The 27,885-nt window shown below is 39.7% G+C and overlaps 3 protein-coding genes across 3 annotated transcripts in view; 1 reads left to right on the forward strand and 2 right to left on the reverse strand.

Annotated features, from left to right (window-relative positions):
• The window catches only part of PDCD5 (programmed cell death 5), a 279,491-nt gene that overhangs the window by 182,295 nt on the left and 69,311 nt on the right, over positions 1-27,885 (reverse strand). The window lies entirely within an intron of this gene.
• The window catches only part of ANKRD27 (ankyrin repeat domain 27), a 166,053-nt gene that overhangs the window by 74,696 nt on the left and 63,472 nt on the right, over positions 1-27,885 (forward strand). The gene's annotated exons all lie outside the window — the stretch shown is intronic.
• TDRD12 (tudor domain containing 12) lies at positions 5,098-27,730 on the reverse strand. The gene is made up of 32 exons (XM_068202551.1): positions 27,637-27,730; positions 26,824-26,873; positions 25,097-25,255; positions 24,664-24,800; positions 23,469-23,588; positions 22,848-22,903; positions 21,930-22,015; positions 20,814-21,015; positions 20,538-20,614; positions 19,663-19,721; positions 18,891-18,951; positions 18,132-18,236; positions 17,602-17,784; positions 17,006-17,159; positions 15,906-16,033; positions 15,184-15,372; positions 14,311-14,439; positions 13,347-13,464; positions 12,485-12,618; positions 12,173-12,393; positions 11,874-11,973; positions 10,552-10,739; positions 10,050-10,257; positions 9,458-9,550; positions 8,375-8,544; positions 7,787-7,849; positions 7,588-7,697; positions 6,525-6,579; positions 5,951-6,064; positions 5,717-5,870; positions 5,557-5,623; positions 5,098-5,224 (listed from the first exon to the last, which is right to left on the reverse strand). The coding sequence occupies exons 2-32, from the start codon at positions 26,842-26,844 to the stop codon at positions 5,139-5,141; spliced, it is 3,747 nt and encodes a 1,248-aa protein (XP_068058652.1). The 5' UTR covers positions 26,845-26,873; positions 27,637-27,730; the 3' UTR covers positions 5,098-5,138.

The following is a 27,885-nucleotide window of genomic DNA, read 5'->3' on the forward strand; positions in this document are numbered from 1 at the left end:
GTGATAAACGGAAGACAATGGGCTCATAGAAATTTTATAAGCATATAAATCTTCTCAGAATTTTACCTGCACAGCATTATATTTTTAGATATTAAAAAATATTAAATATATTTGCTAATATATGGTAATTAAATAGCATCCACTGGATCTTGCTAATATACATGGGGTGTTAAGAGACTTGATGTAATCCTTGCCCACCAGAGATAAGCTTTGCTGCCTTTTTTTCAAAATTTTAAATCCAGATTTTTCAGTCTTCATTAGATGCCCTATGAAACTCGAAATTCTGCTAGTGTTGAAATAAAATCAGACAGTTTCAGAATGTCAGAACTGTACCTGCTCACATGTGTGTATATGCAGCTGTTCAGTAATGTTATTGACTACAGCCTAAGTCCATGAGGGAGGGCACTTCTAGGAAGAGTTAATGAAGTCGCTAATAGCACCCTACCTGAACAGTGCATACCATAAATCACTATACCTCAACCTGAACTCTGCCAGACACCACCAAGCAGGCTGCAAAATGGTCACTCCCCTTTCAAAAAATCAATCCTATGCACACGACCAAACAAGGCAAAATAAAAAGAGATATGTTACTATGAATAATAAAAATACAATAACCTCATATAAAAGATATTATGGCAATGAGGTACAAAATACTCCATTTCCACAAGACTAGGCAATCAGCATTTTGCTCAGGATAGTAAGTGACCCTTGGTTTTCAGAAAGGTTGAGAAGCACTCTAAGCCCAACAGAAAAGCTTTTTCTAGCTATAAGCAATTTATTGGTTGGCTGGTTCATGTAGTAACTGTTTACTAAGGAATATATTAAGCACTCTGTAACCTTTAACAAATTATTTATAAGTGCTAATTAATAAAAACCATCCTTTTGTTAGCATGCTGTCAGCATGATTAATCTGTTCTCAGTGTCACAAAAGACAGATACCCCCAATAGTCTCATTTGGCTTTCTTGGCAAGTGGGAATAAGTAGGAGTGAATAAACAAGGTTACATAGGAAACACTGATTAGAAGGAAATGATTTCCATATGAATTGGGTAATTCTGCTGAAATATTGATGGAAGGTGATCAGAGTAGAATGTTCTGGAGACTCCACCAGGTTTCTTTCCCAGGCATTGAGTTTATAGTGTTGCATTGAAAGAACAGAAAAAGGCCTTCGGTGAATAGGCAGGGAAATGTCAAGCTTTACTCAAGGTACAGATGTTCTTCATTATGCAGAGTACAAAACCTGAGAAAAAGAAGCTCATTAGTGGAGTTGGGTGAAAAATGGGTTGTCTGGTTTTGTGGTCAAACAAAAAAAAAGGAAAGAAAATTGATCACAAGTCTGCCTTAGCTTGCATGTCAACCACATAGTATTAAAAGGTGAATTTAATACCTTTTTTGTCATGATACAATAAACTTCACTGCAGTTAAGACCCCCAGCTTCTCTTTCCTGTGCTTCTTGCCACCCCTTTGTTTGGCAGAGTATTTACACCCCACAGACATCTCTGCTTCCCTCTTGTGTCAGGAAACAGGGCTGGCTCCTCATTCTTCTGTAAGATCAATACACAGCTGACTTTTATTGAGGAAAAATTAAATAGTGCCTTACCAAGCTCTTCTCCCAAAGGGATGACACTTGATGTTAGGAGCTAAAGAATTGTGTTAAAAACATTCAGGAATATGATCTTTAGCTGAGAGGGCTGAGATCTGCTTTTTAACACTTTCATGTGCTACATTTGAGTATTCCAACTACTCCCTAAATATTTTATCAGAGGATCCCCACTAGATCCTCTACAAAAGTGTGTGTTTGGAGATATTTATAAGCATACTTTGGGAGTTTCTTGTTACCATCAAAGACAGAATAATTGTGAAGAGTTATATGAGTTTGATCAAAGAGTTAAAAGGTTGGATTCTCTCCAACTATGGAATAGGGGTCTAGCATAGAAATGTTTGTGCCAGGAAAAGCAATTTAGAAATGATTAATGAGAGCACATTGTTAACCATTACTCTTAAAGGATCTATTTTTCATTTTTAAAGGCTGCACAAGCACAGACTATTTTTGGAAGTAACTGTCCCTCTTCAAACCCAGAGTGTGTGTATGTGTGTGTGTATATATATATATATATTCATATATATATATATATATATATATATATATATACACACACATATATATATATTCTCATTCAGTAAGGAAAGGTCAACACCTTAAATCAAACATCTTGTGCAGTCAAAGCAAGACTTTCAAGGGAACTCATGACCAGGTTTTAAGGAGTATATTCTGACCCAAGACCCAAGGTCCAACAGTGTTCAACACTCAATAATTGAGCCTTTTTGAAAGTCCAGCTCCTTGGTGCCAACATGATGCTCTAGCCATTGGAATTTTTTTCTCTGACAGAGTTATACCAATGCACTGTGTTTTCCAGGTCATTATGTACCAGCTGAAATAAAATCCAATGCAGCCATTAATTTGCACTTCCATAAATGCTTTTTTTTTCTTTTTAGATCTTTAAATTAAGTTAGTAGATTAGGCAACTGTGACTGGTTTTTTTGTCACTGAATTACAGGATCAGTAGATATCAGGAATGTAAATGACTGTAATGGTAGCCTCTTACTGAATTCAAACTGATTTTTAGGCAGAACAAGAATTAGCTGGAGGTCCATAAAACAGTCCACTGAATTGTAAGTAACATGCATAGGGGAAGAATTCCCACAGTCTTACCAAGGAAACAAGGTTATGACTGCAAACCAGATGTGATGTGTTTTACTGGCACCACAGAGATTCAGAGACATGGAAAGAAAAGCAAGATCAACAGATAAACAGTGCACAATGATCCAAAGGGAAACAAGAAAGGGTGTAGAATGACCTATGGTATTTCTTTATGCAAAAGCATTACTTAAGTTATTTGAAAATACAAGGTGGATTCAAATCCCTCACAAGTGAAATGTCACTATGTCAATTGTTAATAGCAAAATCAGAATCAGGTCAAGATTTTTCAGAGTATTTAAAAAAAAGTTTACTACAGTCCATACTGCACTAACTTCTCTGACTTTAGTAAGTCCTTTTTTCCTTGACATAATTCAGCCGCTAGCCTGTGGAAAAATAAAAACTCCACTAAAGTATTTTTGTAGAATTTATCAGAAATATTATCTTTGTAGTAGTAAAGAAAATTCACTAGGATGCTACCAATTCACCAGGATATGGAGCTGACAAGCACATCCCATGCTATGTTACCTGATTTTGTCTCAAGACTGCTCCAGCCTCAGACTTGGCAGGTTTTGGGTAGTAAAGCCAAACTGAACACACAGCTGAGGCTGCTGTGACACTGCTGCCCAACTGCAAGCTGCACTCTTGAAAGCAGATAGCAAGCAGAAAATGTCTCAGATAAACCCTGACAGCTCTTCTAAATGGTTACATGAAAACTTGTAGTAGTCTTAAGTCTGGTTGTGTTAATTGGTAACCCTAAGTGCATTAGGGTTTTTGAGAGAAAAGAAATTCTGAAAAAATGGAACAAATATTATGACATTTCTTTATTATTTGGTGGGTTTGTAAATGAAGTTGTATGTTTTTTTCCCAGAGTATTTTCATATGTAGTGCAAACTACAGGGTCGACACTCCGAACCGGGCCGTGTCCCGCTCCGGCCCCAGAGCCGCCAAGGCCGTGGCCCAGGGTCGACACTCCGAACCGGGCCGTGTCCCGCTCCGGCCCCAGAGCCGCCAAGGCCGTGGCCCAGGGTCGACACTCCGAACCGGGCCGTGGCCCGCTCCGGCCCCAGAGCCGCCAAGGCCGTGCCGCAGGGCCCGGAGCCCTGAACCGGGCCGTGGCCCGCTCCGGCCCCAGAGCCGCCAAGGCCGTGGCCCAGGGTCGACACTCCGAACCGGGCCGTGTCCCGCTCCGGCCCCAGAGCCGCCAAGGCCGTGGCCCAGGGTCGACACTCCGAACCGGGCCGTGGCCCCGGGCCCGACCCCCGGCCGGCAGCAGCACCGCAGGGGGGCAGCACCGCCTTTGAGACATCTGACGCTTCGGCCGTAGGCGGCTTACTCAAACAACTCGGAAAAAACGCAGCGAAGGTACCGAAATTACCACAGAGGGATCTTTTCTTCTTCAAGCAGTTTTTTGGGTAATGTGTATGTAGAAAAGTTGTATTTGTACTTTCAAAGCCGATGGATTCAAGAAGCACTATTTTAAACCCGTGTACATAATAATGTATGGGAGGCTACTTTGAAATCACTTTATATATAAAAATGCAAAACTTTATACTTGTATTTTTTTACACCTCTGTCAGGCATTTTGGGACTACAACCTCCCTTTTTTTCCACAGACTCTGCAAAACACCCCTTCCTCTCCTCTCACCTGCTCATTCATTCCCTCCCACTGACATTGGGGTGCCCTCCCTGCCCTCATCAGGGAAGTGCCAATAGTTTTCAGCACACAGGAAAACTATTTCACGGAAATTCCTTTGTGCAGGAGAATATTAAAAGCTCACATATGTTCCAAAATGCACCTGCACTTATGCAAGGCCCCAGGAAAGTTCTTCCTCATGAAAACCCTGATCAAAAATTACTTTATGCCAAATGAATATTCTTGGACAGAGTGGTGCTGTTTTTTACACTGTTCTTTATAGACTAGTGCTTTGTATGTATGTACGTATGCTAAACCTACTTTTTGCTTTTATTCACAGAAGAGGCCTTGTTTTTTGAACAAAAATTAGAGGTATTTACACCTCTTAAATAACCCACTAGAACCTCATCTACCAGCCCGAAAAACCCCAAACACCTTACATTATATTTAGGTATTAAACAAGTCAAAGAAGAACAGAACAAACAAAGGAAAACATCTGCTCCACAGCTGTTTTTTTCAAGTAGGTAATTTCTGTTGTCATCAGGATTCAGAGCAAGACTAAAATACAGATTGCATCAGCTCTGAAGTGTTCTTAGACCAGGTACAGCTTTACAGTACCTGTTCTCAGGCAAAGGTTGTAATTAAGCACGGTTTCAGTCAGGTTCTAAAGGCAATAATGTTTTTAATTAACAATTACATGAACAAGCCACAATTACATCAACGACCAACTCAAAAATCAACGATTACATCAACTGCTTAATTAACAATAATACAATTCTTATCAGAGAGGAATTTCTCCTCCCCGTTATTCATCACTTTCTGTATCACTGTCTTCTGAGGACTCAAACCAGTCCTCAGATCCTGCAGGAGGGTAGTTCAGTCTTGCAGAACCTGCAAGTGATTAACAAAGCATAGCATTCATAAAGCAGGGAAAATGAGCCTCAGAATACATGATACTATTAGATGACCCAACCCAGCAAGCCCCAAAGCTTTTGACTACAAACTAGACCAGAACACTCAGAATCACTTCTATCTGCCCTTAGTCTGTGTTAAGCTGACAGAAAAGTGCTCTGCTGCCTCTAGTTTGCTCTAGAGGTCCCCTCAGTTTTTTTCAGAGAATTTGAGCAACCTGCTGAATAAATCAGTATTTCAGATAAAGCCAATGCAAAGAGAGAATGCTGATCGTTTTATGTATTTTAAACACAGACTCATTCAATCCTTACCAACTGTAAAAGGCCTTTCATCTTCAGACTCTTCCCAGTGTTCAAAATCTAAGGACACGTGAACATTCTGTTGACCAAAACATTGTTTGAAATACCTGCTCTGATGCACAGCAAATGTGTTCAGAACATTCAGTAACTCTCAAATTAATTTTCACTTCACCTTGTTCTTCAGTAATTTGCACCATGCTCCTTTTTTCTCTTTTACCAGTAAAATCACAGCCTCTGTATCCTTAATCACACATGTGGACTTCTCTGCAATTACTGACTGATACAGCTCCAGGTCAGCAACATAAAGTTTGCCTTCTGAATAAGCACTGCAATATACATTAAGTTTAAAAACACTGAATCCAAACAAAGACATTTTGCTGATTATACTGAAGTTTCCTATACCTACCTGAAAGTCACCTTTTCTCTAAAGAACTCACATTTACTGTCAGTTGCCCTCAGTATCTGTACCTTCAGTGACACACTCACATCATCTTGAAACCACTTGATTGGTGGATGACAGCTGAAGGAAAGTTCATTTAATAGGTATTTTCCAAAGCAAAAAACCACTAAGGTTTAGCCAAGCTGTCTCACATAGAGCCAGAATTTGCCCATGAAGTCACAACTCGGCCAAGGAGCCTGGGCCATGCAGACCTGACACCAGCAGCAGTGCCAGTGAAGCAGGTGATGGTACACCTTTTGAGCTTCCTACAAAAGCACCATATTCCAAATTTCTGGAGGAGCACATCTACAAGTTCCATGGGGAGACACACTCCACTGACTTGGATATCCACAAGAATCACACCTGCTGCCTCATTTCAGGATGTGTCCATAGTCTACCCTCCAAGTGCCAAAGGAAAAGCTAACAGCAATACCAACCTCTGACAGACGAAAAGAACTTTTCAGCTGACCACAGGAGACAGAACAACCCTGCTTGTCAGTTCACATAAAAGCAAGATGGGAACGAATCACTATTTGCTTACCTTTTCTGCTGATGCACAGTAGTGTCTTCTGCTTCTTTTGCTTGAACTACATCATCTAAAAAGAAGACATTCAGAAATACCTTTTTTACTTCCCAATACTACAGAAAGCAGGTATTCCCAGAATTTCCCTATACCATCACAAAAATAACTTGCTAGCAACCAAATTACTGTCTTTGTCCTTTATACTGTGTACTTCCTATCCTGAAAGATTTCATGAAGTTAGTAATTCAAGTAAAATTTTTAATTATCAAAAATACTGTAGTTGGTGTTAGAAGATTTTAAAAAACCTAACCAAACATGCTGTTTTCCAGGTCAGGTAAAGGTTTTCTCCAGTTTCAAAACATTGTTTATTTGACACTTGAAACACAATTTTGGGAATTAGTGGGGAGCTTCAGGAATGAAATGACTGATAGTGGTGTCACCACACAGCTCGAAACATGGCGTAAGTGTGGCTATTAACAGGGAAAAAAACCATTCTACAATAAGCACTCCAACCTTTTATCTGCCAGAACTTCTTTACCTTTCACTGCTCTGAACTCATGTGTCAGCTGCTAGCAGGTAATCCTGTCGCCCTGCTATGCCTAAGCATTTCTAAGCCTCTACTGACAGAAAAGTAAACACATCCTTGAGATTAGATAAAAAAGAAATGGGGGGGGGAAGCACTATTTTCTGTCATCCTTGGTCTTTGGAAAAAAATTACCTTCTCTGAGAACAACTTGTATTTCAACTCCCTTAAATCCTGTGGCCTTGGACAGCAGAGCTGTGTCCACTCTACAGCAGAGATGTCCTGCTCACATGTTCCACTCACAGCCAAAGAATTCCAAGTGTGTCAAGGACAGAGCATCCCCCAGCCAGGCACACAGTTATAGTAGCAAGAGTCACTCTCTCAGCATCTCCTGACTGCTCACTGGAAGGCAGCTCTGGCTGCCTGCAAACACCAGCCACATGGTGCTGCTCTGTATACCCAGAGCAGCCTGCAGCTGCCAGGATGAGTGTTAGGTTGGTATCAAGCACCTAACCTGAATTCGCATTTGAAAACTTCTGGAAAGGACTGAAGGCTTACTGCTTGGAAGAGTCACAGGACTGTTACAGCTTTCAGCAGTATTTTCCTGTATTGATGGATCCCGTGGACTGGATGCTTCCTCTAGACCAGCTGTGTCCTCTTTTGTGCTTCTGAACACAGGACAAAGCAGTTTTAAAAGAAAACCCACAACTGACAGTCAGCTTCACCTTACTTTGCCTCCCCCTGCTTTAACATGTACCTTACTAACAAAGCCTGTACTGGAGTTCTGAATTTTTCCATAGTAGTCTCGGGCTTAGCAGGTCTGTAAAAAAATGATCCAAGCAGTTGCATTACACACATTTCAACACACAGCATCACAATAAAGTTGTCTGATGCTTAGAATTACATGCTTTCATGATGACATGGACATTCCCAACCTTCCTTTCCCAGGAGAAAGGAATAAATGCAAACATGTTGTGCCTGAGATACCAGATCTTTACTCACTGGTAAGCATCCAAACCAGCTAATGAGCATCATAAATTGTAACAGAATCTCAATTCACACTCCATACTAACTACAGAGTTAGTAAGTTAGGAGTTACAGAGTGAGGCAAGTTACTAACTTGCCTGTCTGCATCAAATTCTAGGTTAACATTTCCTAGATTTAGAATTTTCTTTTCCTTGGTGTTATGGGGCTAAAGAGCAGATAATGGGAAGCAGACACATTACAAACACAACTGTTTCTGCATTTAAATGAACATCACTGTCAGTTGTATTATTCATATTCGGTTAAATAGAATTTTTCTCTTAATAAAGTACATGCTGAAAAAAAATTTGTGAACACTTACAAACGCTCCAAGCTCTCTGCATGATCCAAAACTGGTATCTGTCTGCATAGCTTCTGAATTTCTCCTACGTGTTCAGGATTGTCAGTTCCCAAACCCGTTGACAAAATCTCAGACCGAATGTTGTACTCATTGATCCACATCTTCATCATGGGAAGACTGGTAACCCCAACCTTGAATTACATAATAAGGGAAAGCACAGCTCTTCAATGGTCTCTCTCCAGCTCAAAGCTGCTCTTTTAGTCTAACTTCAAACGCAGCCCTACTGACTTATGCCTGCAGGCAATTTGGTTTTCCTGATTTTCAGACAGAAACCTCCTCATGTTTAATAGTTTTCCAAGTATCACCATCATTTACATTGTGATAATGGCTCAAGTAACTGGCTGTTTGCACTAACAGAACCAGGATGGCAATTCAGTAAACAGTGCCAGCCCTGATCGTGTATGTGACAGCCATAATATACCTCAGGCAGTGAAGAACTGTGAGTCCCAAACAACCCGAGAACAGCTGAGGGGGGTGAGGGGCACAATAAAAAACCCCAAAGCCTACAAACTGATGAAAGGTTGAGCTACACATATGGGAACAGAAGCTACTAAAAAGAATGACTTCCAAATCATTTTCTCTTTCCAATCCATTTTTCACTTGACTTGCTCCACAAAATCAAGGAGTCAGCTGGATGCTAATGGATGTGAAACTGTAAAAAAAACTCCCAAGAACAAGAGCATCCATTTTTTGTGTTCTGATCAAGAAAATGAAGGAGAAAAGCTTCAATGTTTTTTAATTTGCAGAAAAATTTATACTAAAACCAAATGCAAACTAGTGTAAGGGCTGTAAGAGTGGAATTAAGAATTTATGAACAAAACAAATTAAGTCTACTTCATGAGCTCTTGGATATCAGCAAACCATCTTGGATGATCCAAGTTCCATTCTTCCAGTGGAATGTAACAAAGTGCAGAACTGATTTCACAAGACAAACTACTGAACACTAGTACCTCCCAAATACACTTTTATTACTAACTTTGTAAAATAGTCTTGGACCATGTGCATATATAGTAAGACTTCCCAGTGCTGCCATTCTATACCTACCATTGGGTCAACCCAAACTGTCTTTCCCAAGGTATGCATCACTTTTGCATGATGAAGTTTTCCTTTTATTTTGCTATTAATGTGAGCAGTCACCTAGGAAAAACAAGTTATCACTGCATTTGAGATGTATGAATACCAACACAGATTTTACAGTCACTTTAACTACAATGAAACGACACCTTCTGAGCTTAACAATGAAAAGAATATTCAAAAAATAAATACAACTTAACTGTAAGTCAGAACAGTACTAGCCTTCAAGTATAAGGCAAAATCACTCAAACACAGGTCAATTCAGAGAGGCTACACTTCCCCTGTTCCTCCCCCAGAATCCAAAGCAGTGAGAACCTATTCTAAAAAAAAAAGACATTTAAATAAGAGAAAAAAATCCCATTAACTTCCCTGTATTATTTCATAAAAAAACAAAAAAAGAAAACTGACCTACTTAGAATCTGCCCCAATTGCAGGTATTGGTAATACTAGTAAGCAATGCAATTTGGTACCCAGGCTTACAGTCTGTAACTGTTTTCTTGTAGAAAACAGAGAGAGAAGGTAAAGAACGTAAAGGAAATACCACGCAAAACCTGCTTATTACCTCTGGATTCCATTCAACTTCATTATCTATGGGTTTTACTCTACAAACTATAATTTCCACAGCCTGAGGTGGCAGATTCTGGAACTTCGCAGGCAAGTGAAGCAGCTGATCACTATTCACTTGACTTGTCCTGCCGTCATCTACGTATTTAATTGTGACCTTGTAGACATTTTCTCCATCTTTTGCTGGAGTCTCTACCACCTGAACCCTTCATACAGCAGGAAAAGAAACACAGAATTATTATTCATGTAACCAGTTATGCAGGGTATTTTTTAAAACTGCTCTCATTTTAACACTGATGTCTTCACAGCCCACTCAGTAACCAAGTGCATGTGTGAGAAATCACCTTCTTTGCCCTTCAGGAACTCAGAGTAGTCAAGAGATTTTTAAAAGCATTATTGGCATAGCAGTGGTTTCTTTACCGCTTTTGAGGATGGGCTTTTTTTTTATCCAACAGTAAATACATGCACATGAATAAAGTAAATAGCCAACAAAATTTTACCTGTGGCAAATGGCTCCCTCACGTAATGCATAGAACAGTGACCTCTCCATGGTGTTAACAGAAATCCTATGTCCTGGTACCTTGAAATAATCATTCATTTCTTTAGCAAGAACTGCAAATAGGTCCTTTTGTTTCTTGACTATTCGACCAAAGTAGTTTGTTGCATGTACAATGAAGAGAGGCAGGATCTGAAAGGATCAAATACATCAGCAGAAAGGAGAGGTGGATAATTTATCAAACCAATGAAATAAAAGTCTTTATATATAGGTCACATACCTATTTCCAGACCCAAAAGGTGACATATGTTGCTGTACACACATTTTCTCAGAAAACTGTGAGTTGTTATTATTCTCAATCCTAACTGCCCATAGTTCAGTCAGCAGTGGACAGCAGTGTATGGAACAGGAGCTGCTGCATGTCAGGTGATGATATTCCACCTCAGTGAACACCAATGAGTTCTGCCAATTATCTGCCAGGTTATTAACCACTCACACTCTCTGCACCACTCCAGCTCTACTATGAACGCTCCCCAGCCTTACAGGGAAAAATGACTGCTTTTTTGCACCAAAAGAGTTAAAAAAGGGACTACGAACACACAGCTGTGCACACCAATGTGCAACATGCTGCTCTGAGAGCACCTCAGATAAAGCCCAAGTCTCAAATGGAGCTGGAGACACTAACTCTTAATAAGGGATATGAAGAATCACTACAGCAAAGTAAACCTTATAGCAGTGAAGGTTTCATGGATGTGAACTACTAAGTCTAACTAAAACAGCACTCTATAGTAAAAGTCTTCCAAAACACTGGTATTTTTGAAGGAAATAACTCAAATGTTCTACCTGCAAGAGCGGAGCTCCCCATTTCTTGAGCATACTATAAATGAAAATACATTCTCTAATCCTAAGGCCAGAAAATACTCAGTTTGCAGTAAGTTTGCATGAACTTGTCAGCTAAGAAAAAGTCCTTCCACTTCAACTTCTCTTCACTCCCACAGATTACTGTGTTTCCTCTACAAGAAATGTAAGTTTCTATAAACCTCCCTCTTTGTTAATTTTGATATAGTCTCAAATTATAAAAGGAATGAATACACAGAACACAAGTCCTCTTCCCACAAAATGTGAATCTTCAAAGCAGAAAAAAAAAATCTGAGGTAAACTCAGTATTACCTACAAAACAAAACACAAAGAACATCTGGCACACTGATTTATGCAAGGGAGAATACATTAATCCTACTGCAGTTGGGTTAATGGAATAAAAAAAATTAAGTAGCTGTTTAAGACCTGTCCTCTTGGTAGCGAAGCCCAAGGAAAACTGTAACTTACTGTCACACGTTCAGGTGTTTCTATCATTTCATCTGCAATATTCTGGGCTGCATCTAATGATAAATTAATTTGATGACGATCTGGACACTCTGTTCTGTTCCTACATTAAAAAAAAAAAACCCACAAGAAGTTTAGAAAAAAGCTCTTTGCTTTCAGTTTTAAACTACTGTTAAGTGACTTGCAACAGAAAAAAAAATCACGAGCAAAACATGTTTTAGGTAAAAGCTTCCAACAGAAAAATTCATCAAGGAATCCGCGGCAATCATCATTCAGGGCACAAAAACCTGACACTTTCTCACCTGCAAATCCCAAATGTTTTAAGAGAAGCACACAGGGGTCTTGAAAATTTCTTGTCTTCCTCAGATTCTTGCACCCTGGCTGTCAAGTCATAGAGTTCTTCTGGAATTTCAGCTTCTGCATGCTTTAAATAGTAGAGAATCCCAGGCGCATGACAGGAACTGGTCTCTGTCAGCAGAATGACCGACTTGGCCTTTGTATCTTCCTGATCTACAGCAGAATCCTAGAAATAATGAGAAATATTTTGGGAAAATGTTTATGTGTCCACCAGTAATAACCCAGTGTAGCATTACCTAGTCAAGGTTCACCCAAACCTTTATGCCAGTGCAGAAATTGTCACTCATGCTTTGCAGGCGCTGCCCAAAGACTGCTGGAGATGGGAAACTGAAATGGATCACCCAAGTTGCATCTGTGATTCCCAAGGACTGCAGGCAGTCATCTGTTAAAACTAAGCACATGTTTCACACAGATATGTAACTGTAATAAGTCAAACATGGGAAGTATCACATCACACACACCACGGCTGATTTCCTTCTCCTGACTAGAAGATGAATTTTTTCCCCCCAATACATTCCTGTAAGGCTTTTTATTGCTCCAGTCAATAAATCTCATTAGCATATGGCAGACACAGCATTTCATGCCAAGCTCACAGAATTCTCCATTTCCTGTCAGCACCACAGAATACAGAGAATTGAGCACCACTCAGTAATTCACAGGAGTAAGAGAGGCGACAGCTCTAATAGTGCAGGAATTCCCATAGCTCTGTGCAGAGCTAAGCCCACCTTCTTGTTTTTATAGAACATGAAGAACAAATTGAGTTTGAAAATGGATGAAGGCCTTTTTTACTGCAAAAAACAATTGAAAAACAGCCCTAATGGAACTTACAGAAAACTATTACAATAAATCTTTGTAGTTTGGAAATTATTTTAGACTTAGTATATCCAATGTAGCAGAGACAATTGAGACAATTGTGAAATGATGGAAAAGCTTCAAAAAAATTGGTAGCTCTTTTAATTAAGCAGGGAAAATAGTAACAGGAGAAAAAAAAAGAAACAGAGAACTGGAAAGAGTTCATAGGGATCTGCCCCTGTGGAAGTGATGAGATAACCTAGTTTAAGTGCTTGGTGCAGATCTTAGTTCTGCATTAAGATACAATCCCAACCAGAGAATCCTCACCTAACACAGCAGGAATGCCAGAACTGTGCATTTTTCTCCACCTCTCCAAGACACACTCAGCATTACATGTGCTCTCTCTATGCTTTTTCAAGGAAACAATTGAGTTGCTCTTCAGTGCCTGCACGGCAAAGTGAAAAGTTACACATTCCTGCAATGCTGCAGTACTTTCTTCTCCAATCAAGTCTAATAGGCACAATCTCATACTAGAATTTAGCACATCTTACTGTAGAGATACAATGAAAGAGCTAATGAAATTTAGGTTGCTTATATGAAAAAAAAAAAAAAAAGTATTAATGGAGATAAGGTTCATTAATTTCCTGTATAAAAAAATACCAAGCTCATGGTTCTCATGTTTTGATAAATTAGACAGACATTTAAGAAAATAAAAATGTCGAGCTTTTCCTCTCATTAATATCTTCTCTCTGATTCCATGATCTAACAACACACAGATTCATGTTTCAGTCTCTCAGAACAAGCACTCTTCATCATGTGAACCCTTGAAATATTTTCATAGGCCATGTAAAATATTTGAAGTTGGTGTTGAAGGAATTCTTGTTCAACAAGAATTACTACAAACAGATTCAATCCTACTTTAACATCAACAAGCACTTTTTAAAGTGGTGGCAGGGTTTGTTTTGGTACACTTAAACCCTCAAATATTCAAGGGAAACGTGTTAGAAAATTACAATCCCAAACCAGATTTGCTCCCATTAACACTCAAAGAATAAACATTCCAGATGCACTAATATTTACATCAGAAATAAATCCTTTAAAGTATCACATGATCTATGCCAGCTATTTGCTGACAGTCAGTCTGGGGTTACTTTTAGTAGGAATGATTAACTTCCAAATTAATATTCCTCCTTTATTCTCAGAAGCCAAAATATTTTAGTTTGCTATTACTTTAAAATAAAAAAAAAAAAAAACACAAACCCTGCTTATATAAATTTAAACACTTTCTTACCTTATGAATCATCTCTACTTCAGTTACTGAGTCAGTGAAGACCAGCACTTTCTGAAGATTCCTCTGGGTAAAATCCAGGATTTTAAGTAACTCAGCAATTCTGTTGCTGTTCATGCAGGGTTGTACCACCTAAAAGCAAATACAAAACAGAGAGCTGGTAATTCATATAACCCATAGGTATTTTACTATTTAATTCTTCCCAATCCTAACCTTAATGCATCCACACACGGACACTTTCAGTTCTGCTCAATCATTAAGGCTTCTCACAAATTTTGTTTTCAGTTTCTTTACATGCTCAGAGTATCTACTTTTGGAGATTTCCCAACATTTAAAATCCACAAACGACGCCATGCTGAGACACGCTGCAATTCAAATCAAACTTAAACCATTTTGTGTTATTCCTCAGGGCTATACCACCACATTGACTGAAAACTAAGTGAAAAGATACCTGAAAATATGTAACAGGCCATCTAGAAATTTGAGGTCAAAAGTTTGGTATTGTGTGAAAGAAGCAAACCAAATGCTTTATTTGCCTTGGCACTGCTTACCTTGTAGTTCTGCCAGTCACAGCTAACAACTGCAAAAACATTCTGGTAACATTCTGTTCAAAAACTGTACTGCTTGCAAATATATCTCATCAAATTTAGACTCATTTGCACTAACCATGAGATAGTCAAAGGACAAAGGACTGTCTTCATCTCAGTCCTATAAAAGAAAGTAAGACACCTCCAGCTCATCCAGTGACTTACCTGCACATGATTTCTAACAGCCACTTCAGCTCACACTGGGAGGCAGCACTGCAGCACCACCTGCTTCCAATAAACCAGCAGCAGCCACATATCCAATGCAGTGATGTAGTTTCCTAAGTTTTACCTGTTGCACTTTTCCAAAGATGGCAGCTTCTTCGATAACAGTTATCACAATGTGAGGATCATTCATGAACTCCTTTACCAAGGGTGTGATATGTTTATTCCACTGAGTTCCCACAGCAATCATCTGATGCGGTAGATTCCCCTGTGCCTGAGCAGTGGCTTTCTTGTAACAATCCAGTATAGTAAACACCTAGGAAGAAGAGGGGTTTTTTTTCTATCCTCTCATCATATTCCAGCAAGCTCATGACAGCCCAGAAAAATACACTGCTTGAGAACACTCTTTTCTCTAGTCACAAAGCCACTACCACAGCAAACAACACGTTTCACCCCCAGTTTGGTATGTACACTTTTATCCTATTCTTTGCATGACTTCTGAAGCAAGAGAAAGCAACAGGACAGCATATGCATGTGCATACAGGATTCTGTCCAGAGAAGTTGGAAATCTCAGGAAAAAGATCTGTTCAACTCTGCAATATAAAAAGCCTAGACAAAGCAGATCTGAGAGGGCAGAGGCATCCAGCAAAAACTAGGTGGTAATTAGGAAACAACCCCAACCTGCCAACACAGTAATCTGAAAAGAAAAAAAAAAAAAGAAAAAGAAAACAAAAAGAGGGAGTTCACCATAAACCCACTTCCAGTGTTTTTTCCTCAGCGTGTGCTGCTGTTTCACACACATACACAACTGGACCAGCACTTTGTCAAGTGACTGTGTAAGCCATTTACCTGTTCAGAAGCATCAGAGAACAGCACCTCGGTCTCATCAAGAACAAGATGGCAAACCCTACACAACAACCTAGTGTTACGTTCCAGCAGTCTCAGGAGGTTGTAGGGTGTAGTCACTACTACTTCACCTACAAGTTGGAAGGAAAGACTGTTACTATTAACTTACTACTTGGAAGAGTATTATTGAGACAACAAAGGACACGGTGGCTTTATTACAAAGGATCACATCTGTATTTCAGAGTCATCATCTCAAAGATGGGGAGTTTGTATTTTTCTACTCCTGCAAGTTTTCCAACTCATGAGTGGGTAAAGCTCTGATATTTTGATATCCAGTGAAATTTCTGAAGGTTACACCAAGTTTACAAAGCAGGAGGTCATCTCATTTTCCAGTAAGCTACTAGAAGTAGAGGTAATGACTTTAGAACCAAATAGGCAGAAGGGAAATATTTATAAATATATGCAAGAGCAATTTCACTAAAGTTCAGTTTCAACAGTGGAATAAAGCATATATTGTAGCTTAGGAATTTACAAAGACGTGTGTGCACGTGTATCTGTCTACACACAGAAATAAAACCACACCAATCTTCACTGGTGCAAATACACCACCAGCTCTGCTGCGTAAAGGTCTGAATTCACCCACCAGGCTCAAACTTGAATGATGGATGAAAAAATACCAGCTGCTGAAATGGAGTTTTACACAATTCTTCATAGTTTTGTCCATAGTTCTTATTCCCTTGGCACAACAAAAGACACTTTTGAAAATGCAGGGATCAACCAAAGCTCAAAGGCACCAAACCAGAACACACCTAAATGTTTTAAGTACGTATACCTAAGAAGGATAAGTCTCCCAACAGCTTCTCTACCACTTCTACACTGCTTCTCTGTGGAGCACCCTCTGCATGCTACTGAGTTAAATGCACAAAGTACTGAGCATTTATTGTAACAGCAAATTGTAAACCAACATTTAAAGGAACAAAGCCCCCCAACTTCACTTTATAAATCACGAACTTGAGAAGCAGAAATTGTTCTTTCACATGCTCCTGCAACTAAGGCAGCCCACACTACCTTCAAGCGTAACTAAAATGACAAAATATTCTTACAGCCTTGGATTTCCATTTGGCTGGCTGCTTCCTTGTTCTGCCCAAGGATTATCAGCACTGGATGAAGGTGTCTGCAGCCTTTCCTGAATGTTTTCAGCAGGTCAAAAACAAGTTGTGCCTTCTTCCATCCAGGACATACAATCACTGCTAGTGGCTACATACACAGGTACAAAAATTGACAACACAGTATTAGACAGAAGTACAGAACCTTAAGAATCTTGTCTTACTAGGGTTGTACTGGGCCATTTTCAGAGGTCCCTAACAACCTCAGTAATTCTGTTTCTATGATCTAATACAAGCTAGAAAATGCATTATAGTATTTAAAACAGGTAATACCCATTGTAGTTTAATAAGTACATACTACTCATGCAGAAACAAAGCTCCATTGTGTATATAAGTGCCAGGGCATGAACTACTTGTCAGGGATTGCTTTAAAAGTAAGTTTGGGACTCGCCCCATTCACAGAGTCCATCCAAGTCCTCTAAGAGGCCTGACAGAAACTGGCAGGCATCATGAAGATACACTGAGATGACATTAATGTACACATTCCAAACATTCAGAGTAGTAACAGGTTCTCTGGCCCAATATATACATACCCCACCCATGTTTTGCAAGGCTTGGTAGTCACTTTCCTGCAGAAGTGTAAGAACTGGTGGAATATATAGTAAGGGATCATTTCCCTGATGGGAGATGGCAACAACATCACATCCCCAAGCTACTGGTGGCCAACAGTAGGACTGGGTGAAGGTAGGGCCTGAAAACTTGTTCCAAGCAAGTTCCTACGGAAAGAGAAATTAAGAGTGTACTTAAACACCAACAAAACAAGACAAAGCATAGTAAAGAGCGATTTAAGAGCTTCTGACCCACTACGTAACAAACGTCCTTAACAGGTAACATGAAAAACCATCTTCTGGGCTGAGCTGTTAAATTACTGTATTAAAATTCAAATCCACTTGTAGTACTGGCTAATATACCAGAAAAATGTGTAAAATTCTTACAGCATTTCTCCAAAGCTTCATTTATTCAATCACGTGAACAATCTTGTACAAATTCCTCAATCAAACCGAGGTATTACTATATTTACTATGGTGATCTGAGGTATGAAATGCAGTATTGTCACTGCTACCTTTTTCAGACCATCAAAAAGTGGTGCTGTTTCCAAAAGTGATGATGGTTCAATTTTCTTGCTCAGGAACACAAAGCTTTTTTCTTTCCCAACATTTTGAAAACTCTGAAACCACAAGATGACAATGGCAACACTTAACAAAAGCGATTTAGCTTACAGGAAATTCAGAGCACTCATTGTATTTAAAAAATGGCATTTTGATGTAAATGAATCAAATTCTAAATCCACTTTAAATATGATTCATTCACACTGATAGGTTACACAGAACAAGGGCAAGATAAGAACTTGTTATTGCTATTCCTGAATAAAGACTTTCAAAGATGGTCTTAACTGTCTTAAACCCCTGAAGAGATGCAGCAGATACTCTGTGTACAGCTGGCCCTCAGTCCCACAAGGAGCAGCACGAGGCAGGGACTGCAGTGACAATGCAGACGGAAATTTCTCTCCATCGCTCCTTCTCTCTTCTCTGCTCCAGTGCAGACTGCAGCCCCTTCAGAGACATCTGCATGGACTCCTTCTACTCCTCTGACCCTGGCATTGCCTGCTTCTCACTTTTTTTTTTTTTGTTCCCTTCCATGTGTTTTTGCCCTTTCTTAAATTCAGAGAGGTATCCCCAACTTGGCTGGCTGGTACAGCTTTAGCCTGCAGAGGCCAATGTAGGTGTAGTCAGCCCCTGACCTCCTTCCACAAAGACCCAATGTTATCAAAACCAAAATGTTTTCACAAGAGAAGTTAAATGAAAGTTAATGTTTGAAATACCTGCTGGTCATCTTCAACTGTGTGTGTCTGGAGGGAACTGAAATTTAAGAACTGCGGAAGCCTGAGAAACAGAGATATTAAATCCAACATAAATGCAAAAGAAAAACATAGTTTATAACCACCACCAGTATTTCCCAAGTGTCATGAAGCAATTCACTTTAAGTATTTCTGACATATCTATGCCAATGAGAAAAACCCTCAATACAAGAGGAGAAATCAAAACCCACCACCTGAAAAGCAAAATTTAGTGAAAATCATCTTTCAAAATCTTTTTCGTAGTTGGTAAGTTCCCTGACATTGAAAGAAAAACAGACTGTACTGTAGAAAAAAAGGCTTCTTGAAGTTCCAAAACATAAAACATCTTTACATCAGTTCAAAACGGAAAGAAGAAATACTCCTGAGGTTTACTACATATGCACCAACTGACCTGCAGCACAGTGAAAGCATTGCACTAATTGACCTAGTCATATTTCATTAAATCTGAAAACTTTATAAATTCACACTAAAAACAAAGCAAAGTAACACACTTGTTATGCAGAAAAATACCTCCCCACCACATCCCTGTTGTCAGGCTACTGTTTAGAAATAACTGGTATTTTTCCAGGGTAACTATCAGCAGCTTCGAAGTCCCTCCTTCCCCAAAAGCATGTGTATGTACACCTTCCCTTTCCCTCTGCCCTTAGAGGCCTAAAAACAACAACTGCAAACACACTACAGCTCCCAGCGGTCTGATTACAGAATCATTCTGAATATTTAACATGCTGCACCACACCTCTCTGTCTGAACTGCTTTATCCTCCTTGGAAGGCAAACCTAGCACCATGCTGTCCACCTAGAAAGGAAACACATTTTATGCAGAGGCACGGCAGAAGCTGCTGAGATCACTGCCTTAGGGAGAGGCAGATAGCTCAGGACCAGCACCAGACGCTCGTGCCGCTGGCTGGAGAGTCCAGGTCCACGGATGACAGAGGCAGGAGGGGTTCTTCCTACAAGGTTCCAGTGGCAGTTCATTGACAGCACACCAAAGGAGTTCAGGGACAGAAGAACCAGAGCAACAGCAGGGTCCAGGGGTTATATATGGGACAGGGGAGGTGGAGCACCAAGTCTCAGGGCCAATGGGTAGAGGGACCAGGGGTGGTGCAAAGGTGGGGCCAGGGGAAAACAACCAACAGGGATACAGAGGAGGAGTTGCATGAAATGGCATTCAATGGGGAAAGTGGGAACAGGGAACATTCTAGAACTGGGAAGGAGAACAGGGGTGACATAACTGGGGCCATGAACATAAGGAAGCAAGGAACGGTGGGAGAGTGTCGCACTGTGTCACCCTAGCTCAACGTGAGCGTCCTCTCAAGGCATCCCAGTTTCTGCATTTCCCTCGCCAACCTGGGATGCCACAATTTTAAGCACTAAAATGCTGTTCAAAATCAGTAATTTAAACAGAAAGTGGTTTTCTTACCCAGCTGTGGGATTCTCCAAATATTTTACAGCATTATTTTACAAATTCTAAGTTTCTTTAACTAAGGCAACAATTTTGATGAAACCAACTTCAAAAGACTAAGAAGCTGGGTGACTATAGCACTTCTAATCTGGCCTATGTATATTTACATTAGTTTGTATTTCACAACTTAATACAAAATGTAATACTTACAGGCACAGTATTGTCATTTAGATCTGTGCATGACCTTTGGGATGGCTTTTCAAGAACAGAATTACAACCAGCAAGACCTAAAAAGGTAAATAAAATGGAGATACCAATTTCTGATTATCTGATGTTCTGATTATGAACATATAAAAAGCCAGAGATGCACATGACGTGTCCCAGTCACTGGGATCCAAACCAAGACAGGACATTCCCATTCCACACATCCAACTAAACACACGAAGTGCTGCATGTAGGACTGTCTCCCCCACTCGAGGGTCCCACCTGGCCCAAGATGTGGTGACACCTCCTCCCCAAAGGGCAGTTTTGGCCTGGCAAGAAATGTAGGACCAACAAACTCCACTGGAACACACTCAGCATTTAACGACACTTCATCATCAGAAACATCTGAAGAACTCTCTGCAGTCCCTTCATCTTCCTTGTAATGAGCAAAGTGCTTTGCAACCAGATCATCATTAACACAGATCTACAAAAAACCCAAACAACATCGTTTTTTCATCAGTGTCAACAAGCAATAAGCTACACCAGCACATACTTGTTCAGGATTTATGTAAAGCTTTAAACAAAAGCAATGCTTTTAGAAATGATAAAAAACCTCCCAAAAATCCAACTAAACAGAACCCCAGATATAATAAGTACCAGTGAATGCTTTCTGTCAAATATTAATTCTAAAAAAAGCAAAGTCCTATCTTCCTGTATGTTCTTTCCACAGGTGTTAGTGAGTTTTATGTGTCTGGCCAAAATTCTGTACTGAATTAACTGTTTCTATGAGCCCTACACATCTAAAAGAACCCTCTAATCCAGTGAAGCCTGTTTATTTCTATTGGATTCAGCATACATCAAAATCTGGCAGAAAAAAAGAGTAGTATTAGGCCTAAGACTTCTTGTATCTACCATACAGCTGCCTAAGGCTGGCAGTAGCTACAGCAAAAATTTAACACCAGCTACACATTTCGGCAAGTGGAACTAGACTGGATGTTTTTTCCAGCTGCTTAAGGACTCATCTGTATGCCAGAGTGTGAAATTTTTGCTATTTTTACAGTATTATGCAACTGCCTTACTGAAATATCTTCAAATATGATACCACAAGAAGTACACCAAGTAAGGCATATAGTTATCCACTGAAATACTGGCTGGACTTCACTTGCTTGTCAATGATGAAAAAGAAAAAAGGTTCATGAAGAGAAAAATACAATTTCTGCCTCTTGTAATTTCTCCAGAGATTTACAACGCACAGCATTGTAATAAAATTCTCTAATAAGTTAATGATTTAGCTTCTACAGCATCTGATTGAAACTACAAAACGCGCAAGGCATGCTTTCCAGTCTTAAGCTAATAGCAAAGTACAGCAATAGAGTTGGAAATATAAAAGCATCTCACCTTTTCATCTCTTATAGTCACAAAAAGAAACACCTCTAACACTTTATCTTCTACTGTCTGTATTGTGGCTTTAACCTCGGTAGCCTCTAAATGTAGTAATAAACACAAGAAAAAAGATTAAACCCCTATCACACTATCAGCATTCTTCACCTGTACTTTCTGAGACGGACAAAACTAGGCACCACAATTAAAAACATGTAACACTTATTATTTCACCTAAGTTAAATGAGGAATTTAACAATAAGAACTTAGAATAACAATAAAAACTTCTAAAAACTTATAAGATTTTTCCTCCGAAAAGGAAATTGTCCTCAGTCTTTGGAGGAGGATTGAGAGTTGAAACAGATTAACAACCCCTCGAGACAAACCACTCTTAGTAGTACACTGGAAGTCTTGGTTCTCTCTTGGGCTCCGACAGTCTGGGGCACCAGCATGTGTTTTCTAAGTGTGACATTTCCTTTTCTTGAAAGAAGTTGTAGTTGCACATCTGTACAGCTTTGTCACCTTTGTCACACTTTTCACTCGGGCAAACACAGCCAATAAAGTCCTGAAGCACCTCTGCACATGCTAATGCAGGACAGCTGTGATGCTGATTCAGCATCTTATCTTGAATACACAGAATGGTTCCAATGCTCAAAACAAATGTGACATGAATGTTCCCTCAGTTAGTCCAATCTAGCCTAAAGACAATCTATTTAACTACCAAAACTTATGCAGCATGGAAGCCCAGAGCACTCAAAATACAGCTCCACAAATACTTGTGCCTTAGTCACTCCATACTTAGGCTGATCCTTTCTCGCTGTTTTTAATGAACAGCATTTATAAATATAATCAGATATACTCAAGTATAATGAACTTGTACACAAGTACTACATTTCTCTAACAATTGGTTTTTCCCAAAACTGAAGTGCTATTTACCTTCAAGAAGCTTTCGAAAATGCTGGATAGCAGCAGTATCCCATCTTTTGGCTGGTCTAGGAAAATAAACACAACCAGTTTTTTCCACATTATCAAACATGAAAGTAGTAATTAAAAAAAATCTATACAAGCACAAAGCTCTATATCATGCAAATTCTCACAAAGTGCACAGCTACACAAATCAGCAGAATCTGATTACTTAGCACATTACTTTAGTCTTGGTAATAATTGTTCCATCTCATCAATATCATGAATTGATCAAAATTAAGATACTGTTTTGTCAAGGTATCATGGCTTGCACCCAATGTAAAATATGAAGAAATCATAGAATTATTTAGGTTGGAAAAAAACCCCACTAACTTAGCGCTGCCAAGGCCACCACTCAACCATGTCCCTTAGTGCCACATCTATAAATCTTTTAAATCCCTCCAGGGATGGTGACTCCACCAGTTCCCTGGGGAGCTTTGTCCTCTCAGCTGGAAGAGAGTTGATACAGTTCTGTGTTCACTATGAGAATACTGCAGGTTTCTTCTTAAAAGGTAATCCCTTCTAAAAAATTCTGCACCAAACCCTCACACTTCAGAAATGCACACACAGAATGTATTTACTAGCTCTCCTTACCCTATTTTGGCAGTGTTCTCACAGTAGTCAATATGCAGTGTCAGTGGCTTTGTGCAGTGCAGCCGACACTTCTTTGCTCTGTGTGGGATCTTTGCAAATGCTCCTGCTAAAACTCGAATGCTGCAAAACAAAGTGGAAATGATCTCATTTTACAGGGCAGAATGTCTTCTCTAGAAGTCACTGGTCTCACAAATCACCTCCTGTTACCCTGAATTTGACAGCACAGTTCTTCCAGGAGTTTGGATCCTACTGGCTCCCACCTTGAAACCACTGTCTTACTCCAAGAGGTGCCATCAGGACCAACTGGTGAATGGGATTTCTGTTCTAGTCATTTAGCATCCCAGTTACCTGGAATCTTTCTGATCCTTTGCCACTGCAGTTTCAAGTCGTCTTGCTATTCATCATCTTAATATCTTCATGGTATTTAACCCACTGTCAAGTTGTTTCCCAACAAAGCAACAATCAACTTAAAAACATTATTTATTTTAAAATACTTTAATTAAGTTCTAATTTTGTGAAATACTATCAAAACCAATTTGGTGAAGTTTCTTGTGCTCCAAGTTGCATATTTTAAAAGAGGAACAAACTTTAGGAGCCAGATTAGCTTGCTCCAAAACATAAGAACATATTTTTCAAGATTTTAAAAACAAGGTTTTACACTCGTTTCATCAAGAACTCAGAACCGGTGAAAACTCACCTTTTTTTGGCACCATGACAATACAAATTGTCAGCTCTTAGTAAACAAGTTGGTCAACTGCAGTGGGAAAACCTCCACATATTTCTGTTTAGACCTCAAAAGTTGTTGCAGCAAGTGAAACCCTGCTTCTATAGATAGTTTTTGTTCCTGAACTTCACTGGCCATAGTTTTTTTCAGTATATAACAAATTATTAAAGAAGAAAAGAATATAAAGGTAAGTTTTAACTGGCCAGCACAAATCTAAATCACAACATACTGACATTATTTCTATTCTGAATCTTTAAAAAAGCAAAACCTAAAATGGAAAGCATCTTTGAAGTATCACAAAATAAGGACTGGTTTGCACTTAGGTTCTTTCAAGTATATCATTTGGCTAGCAGCTTCTTGTGGACACAACCTACACCTCAATTAAACCAAAGCACTGAGTAAATAAGTATCAGTAGCATGCGTATCTATTAACAAATTTATTATACGTGATGTATTAACAAAAATACATACTTCTCTGATGTAACAGAGCAGTACTTGGCGTAATCCACGAGGAAACACCTGAGCTGGAAACCATCTGCCTGGCACCGGACTGACTCGACCAGAGCCCTACACCAGCACTTCAGCTCCTCACTGAAAACCACATAAACCTGAGAAGAGATAAAGAACAGGACAGCAGGTTCTTTCAAATGGCCCCAATTACACTCAAAGGTTTTTCAAAGGTGAACACACAGTATTTATTACACAGCCTTCCATTTTCTTTGCAAAATGCAAGCCTTATAGCTTACAAAGTTAGGAGGCTTACAGATGAGAAAACACAACTCAGAGAGATACTATTATCTGTTTTTCTGTGTAAAATTAAAAAAAAAAAACAACATATATTTGATACTTCACCCCCAAACACATTCAAATAATGGATTATTTCTATGTAGAACAATGACCTTACCTGGCCTTTTTCTATCTCCTCTTGTTTTACTTTATCTGTATCTTTGTAACTGTTATAAAACTGTTCCATTTCAGCATTCAGGTTTTCATACACAGTTTCACTGACTACGCCGGGCATGCATTCTTTCACAGCAATCCAAAAGCTACTTGGATCCTCAACCTGGGACAAGGAGTAGAGAATAAATACTACTAACTTTGACTATCTGAGTAGCAGATGTAAAAATAAAACTTGATTTTTACAGGGAACCTTCAAAGTTATGGTGACTGACACTGAGATACAGAATGTTAACGAGTGAAACATCTTTCACCTTCACAGCATTAGTTCATGAAATGGCTTCTCAGCTGCCAAGTTTCTTTAGCACTGCAGCAAACACCATGTGGGGTCTACAAGGGAGCAGCATTATCTAAAAAAGTTGGTTAAACCAAACAGTGGGAAAAGTAAAAAGACAAAGTTTTTACTTCCATATGAAGTCCTCAGGAAGTACATAAAAAACCCTGAAAACATGATAAACCTCACCAAGAGGCTTTTCTTTCTACTCAGAGTGTCAGCATGACAGCCCATTTCTTTAGAACAGGGTGACAGCTTTCTGCCAAGCCTTTGTAAACTGCCACATTCCAGTGTTCCAGCTGATGTGGGGCCCCAGCTGTTGTGGCTTAACCCCAGTGGGCAGCTAAACCCCACACAGCTGCTCCCTCACTCACATCCCTGCAGCAGGATGACCAGACAATCTGAAGGACAGAAGTGAGAAAACTCACAGGCTGACATTAGAACAGCTGACCAAGCAAATCAAGACAAGGAGTGCATTCACTCTTCCCCACTGGCAACCGCTCGGCCAATTCCAGAACACAGAGCTTCACCGCACACAGGGCTGCTGACTTGGGCAGGCAAATCTGATGACCACAGACATACCTGCAGCTTTTATTGCTCAGCATGACAACATGTAGTAGGGATTATCCCCTCAGTCATCTGTCCTGGCTGTATTCCGCATTTTCCACAATCTCCTGTGAAATTCAGGATAGTCTACTACTATGCTACATGTTATTTAACACTGTGTTGCATACCCTCCATTTTAGATTTTAGCTGCATCCCTGCTGCTGGGAAGAAGGAACTAGAAGTATAAAAATGGTGAGGAAGGTGGTACAATAGCTCAAGTGACATTGCAGCTGGGAATGCCAAGGCCTGGAGAATATCAAAGTGGGAAGTCCCATCTATTATGCCTACTGCTGTTGATCCTCTGTTTTGAGAGCAGAATTTCTGTGTAGAGGTAATACAGGTGTCTGGAAAGGCTTGGAGGCACTCTCATGGACATGCTGAGCTCTGTGTTGGGAGAAAGATCAAAACTCAGAGATCATAAAAAGCACAGGGGAGCTCACAGGGTTCTTGATGAATCCTGCTGGGATGGGCTAAGCCTGCCACTGTCCACTTGGGTGTGCCCCAGATCCTCCAGTTAGCTGGCAACAAAATAAATTTACTCCTTTTATCTCAGCCTGTGGTTTTTCTGACAGCCTGCCTGTGTTAATTCACTCACCTATTTTACAATAAAAACAAGAAAATAAAACCTAAAACAAATGACAATATATATATAACCCAAATATGACTTCACAAGTGCAGAGAAATGCTAGTGAATGGAAATACACAGGCAACATCTTTTTTGTAAATGCTACCTCCAGAAAGTCACATGGAAACAGACATTAATCCTTCAGATTAAAAAAAACAAAAGAGCATACCTTTAATACCACGACTTCCATGTTTATCTCCTCTGTCTCCCTTATCACTACTGTAAAAGAGAAACATTTGATGAACCATTTCAATGGCTACCATTTTTTCGAAGCCCATCTGAAGAGCATACATGCAAAGTAAGCCTATACATTTTTACTACTCATGTCAGGAGTACTAGTTTAAGCAAATTATTGCTTATTATTTATATGTTTCAAAGGGTTCAAACCAGCTTTCTTAATGAGGGACTATGTCAAAGCCTAATTAGGATTTACCATCCATGATGCCATCTTTTCCATTCAAAGGCCAGCAGAAACAGGCTGATCACAGACAAGGGCTGCTACAACCTACTTGCATGATCAAATGAACAGAAACACCAGAGGAGAGTATTTACAACTTTAAAAAAATCCCTCAGCCTAATACAAAAGAGGAATCCCAAACTTAACAAACAAGTTTAACGCCACACATTTTTGTTAGTATTTCACACTACATCTACCTGCAATGGTACATACCAGATCTGCAAGTTACAACAGAATGATCAAGCTTCCAGCAAGTAACTGGCATTTCATTTTGGCACAAACCAAAACGAAATCACACCGTGGTATCATCACCGCAGGGTCTAGCTTACAACTTAAAAGAATTAACATTTTAAGTAGGTGCTTAATAAAATATTTCAGAATTTTCCTTCAGAAAAGGAAAGTCAAGACGTCGTCCTTCCATTTCCAAAGGTACTGAACAAGCCAGAATTCAGCAACAACAGAGGTACCCTGAGGTGACAAACGGCGACAAGCCATAGGGGACAGCACTGATCATTCCCAGTTTACCATGACAGTGGAACAGCTGAAACGACTGCAGAAGCTTCACCCAACATCATTCAACACAAGCAAAGCTCCCGAGGTACACACGCGTTTCTTACCCCGCACCGTTATACTGCAACAAGCGATACGCGGGGCTGCCTTGGACACTTAAAATAGAAAATACTTTTCTTTCAGCACTAACACGTGAGGGCCATAAACAACTTCAGCTGAAGTCTCAGGTTAATTAGTGCAAACCCACTAAATGGCCCATCGACG

Source organism: Anomalospiza imberbis, chromosome 12 (genome assembly GCF_031753505.1).
Source record: "Anomalospiza imberbis isolate Cuckoo-Finch-1a 21T00152 chromosome 12, ASM3175350v1, whole genome shotgun sequence".
Classification (NCBI taxonomy): domain Eukaryota; kingdom Metazoa; phylum Chordata; class Aves; order Passeriformes; family Viduidae; genus Anomalospiza; species Anomalospiza imberbis.

Bases quoted from the DNA above. Each gene is read 5' to 3' on its own strand.
- TDRD12 (XM_068202551.1), bottom strand. From the start codon at position 26,844: ATGGAAGTCGTGGTATTAAAG. The intron at 6,065-6,524 runs GTAAGCAAATAG...ACTTTCCTTCAG, and splicing joins ACTGTGCATCAGCAGAAAAG to CTGTCATCCACCAATCAAGT. The intron at 5,871-5,950 runs GTAGGTATAGGA...TGTATATTGCAG, and splicing joins AGAGAAAAGGTGACTTTCAG to TGCTTATTCAGAAGGCAAAC.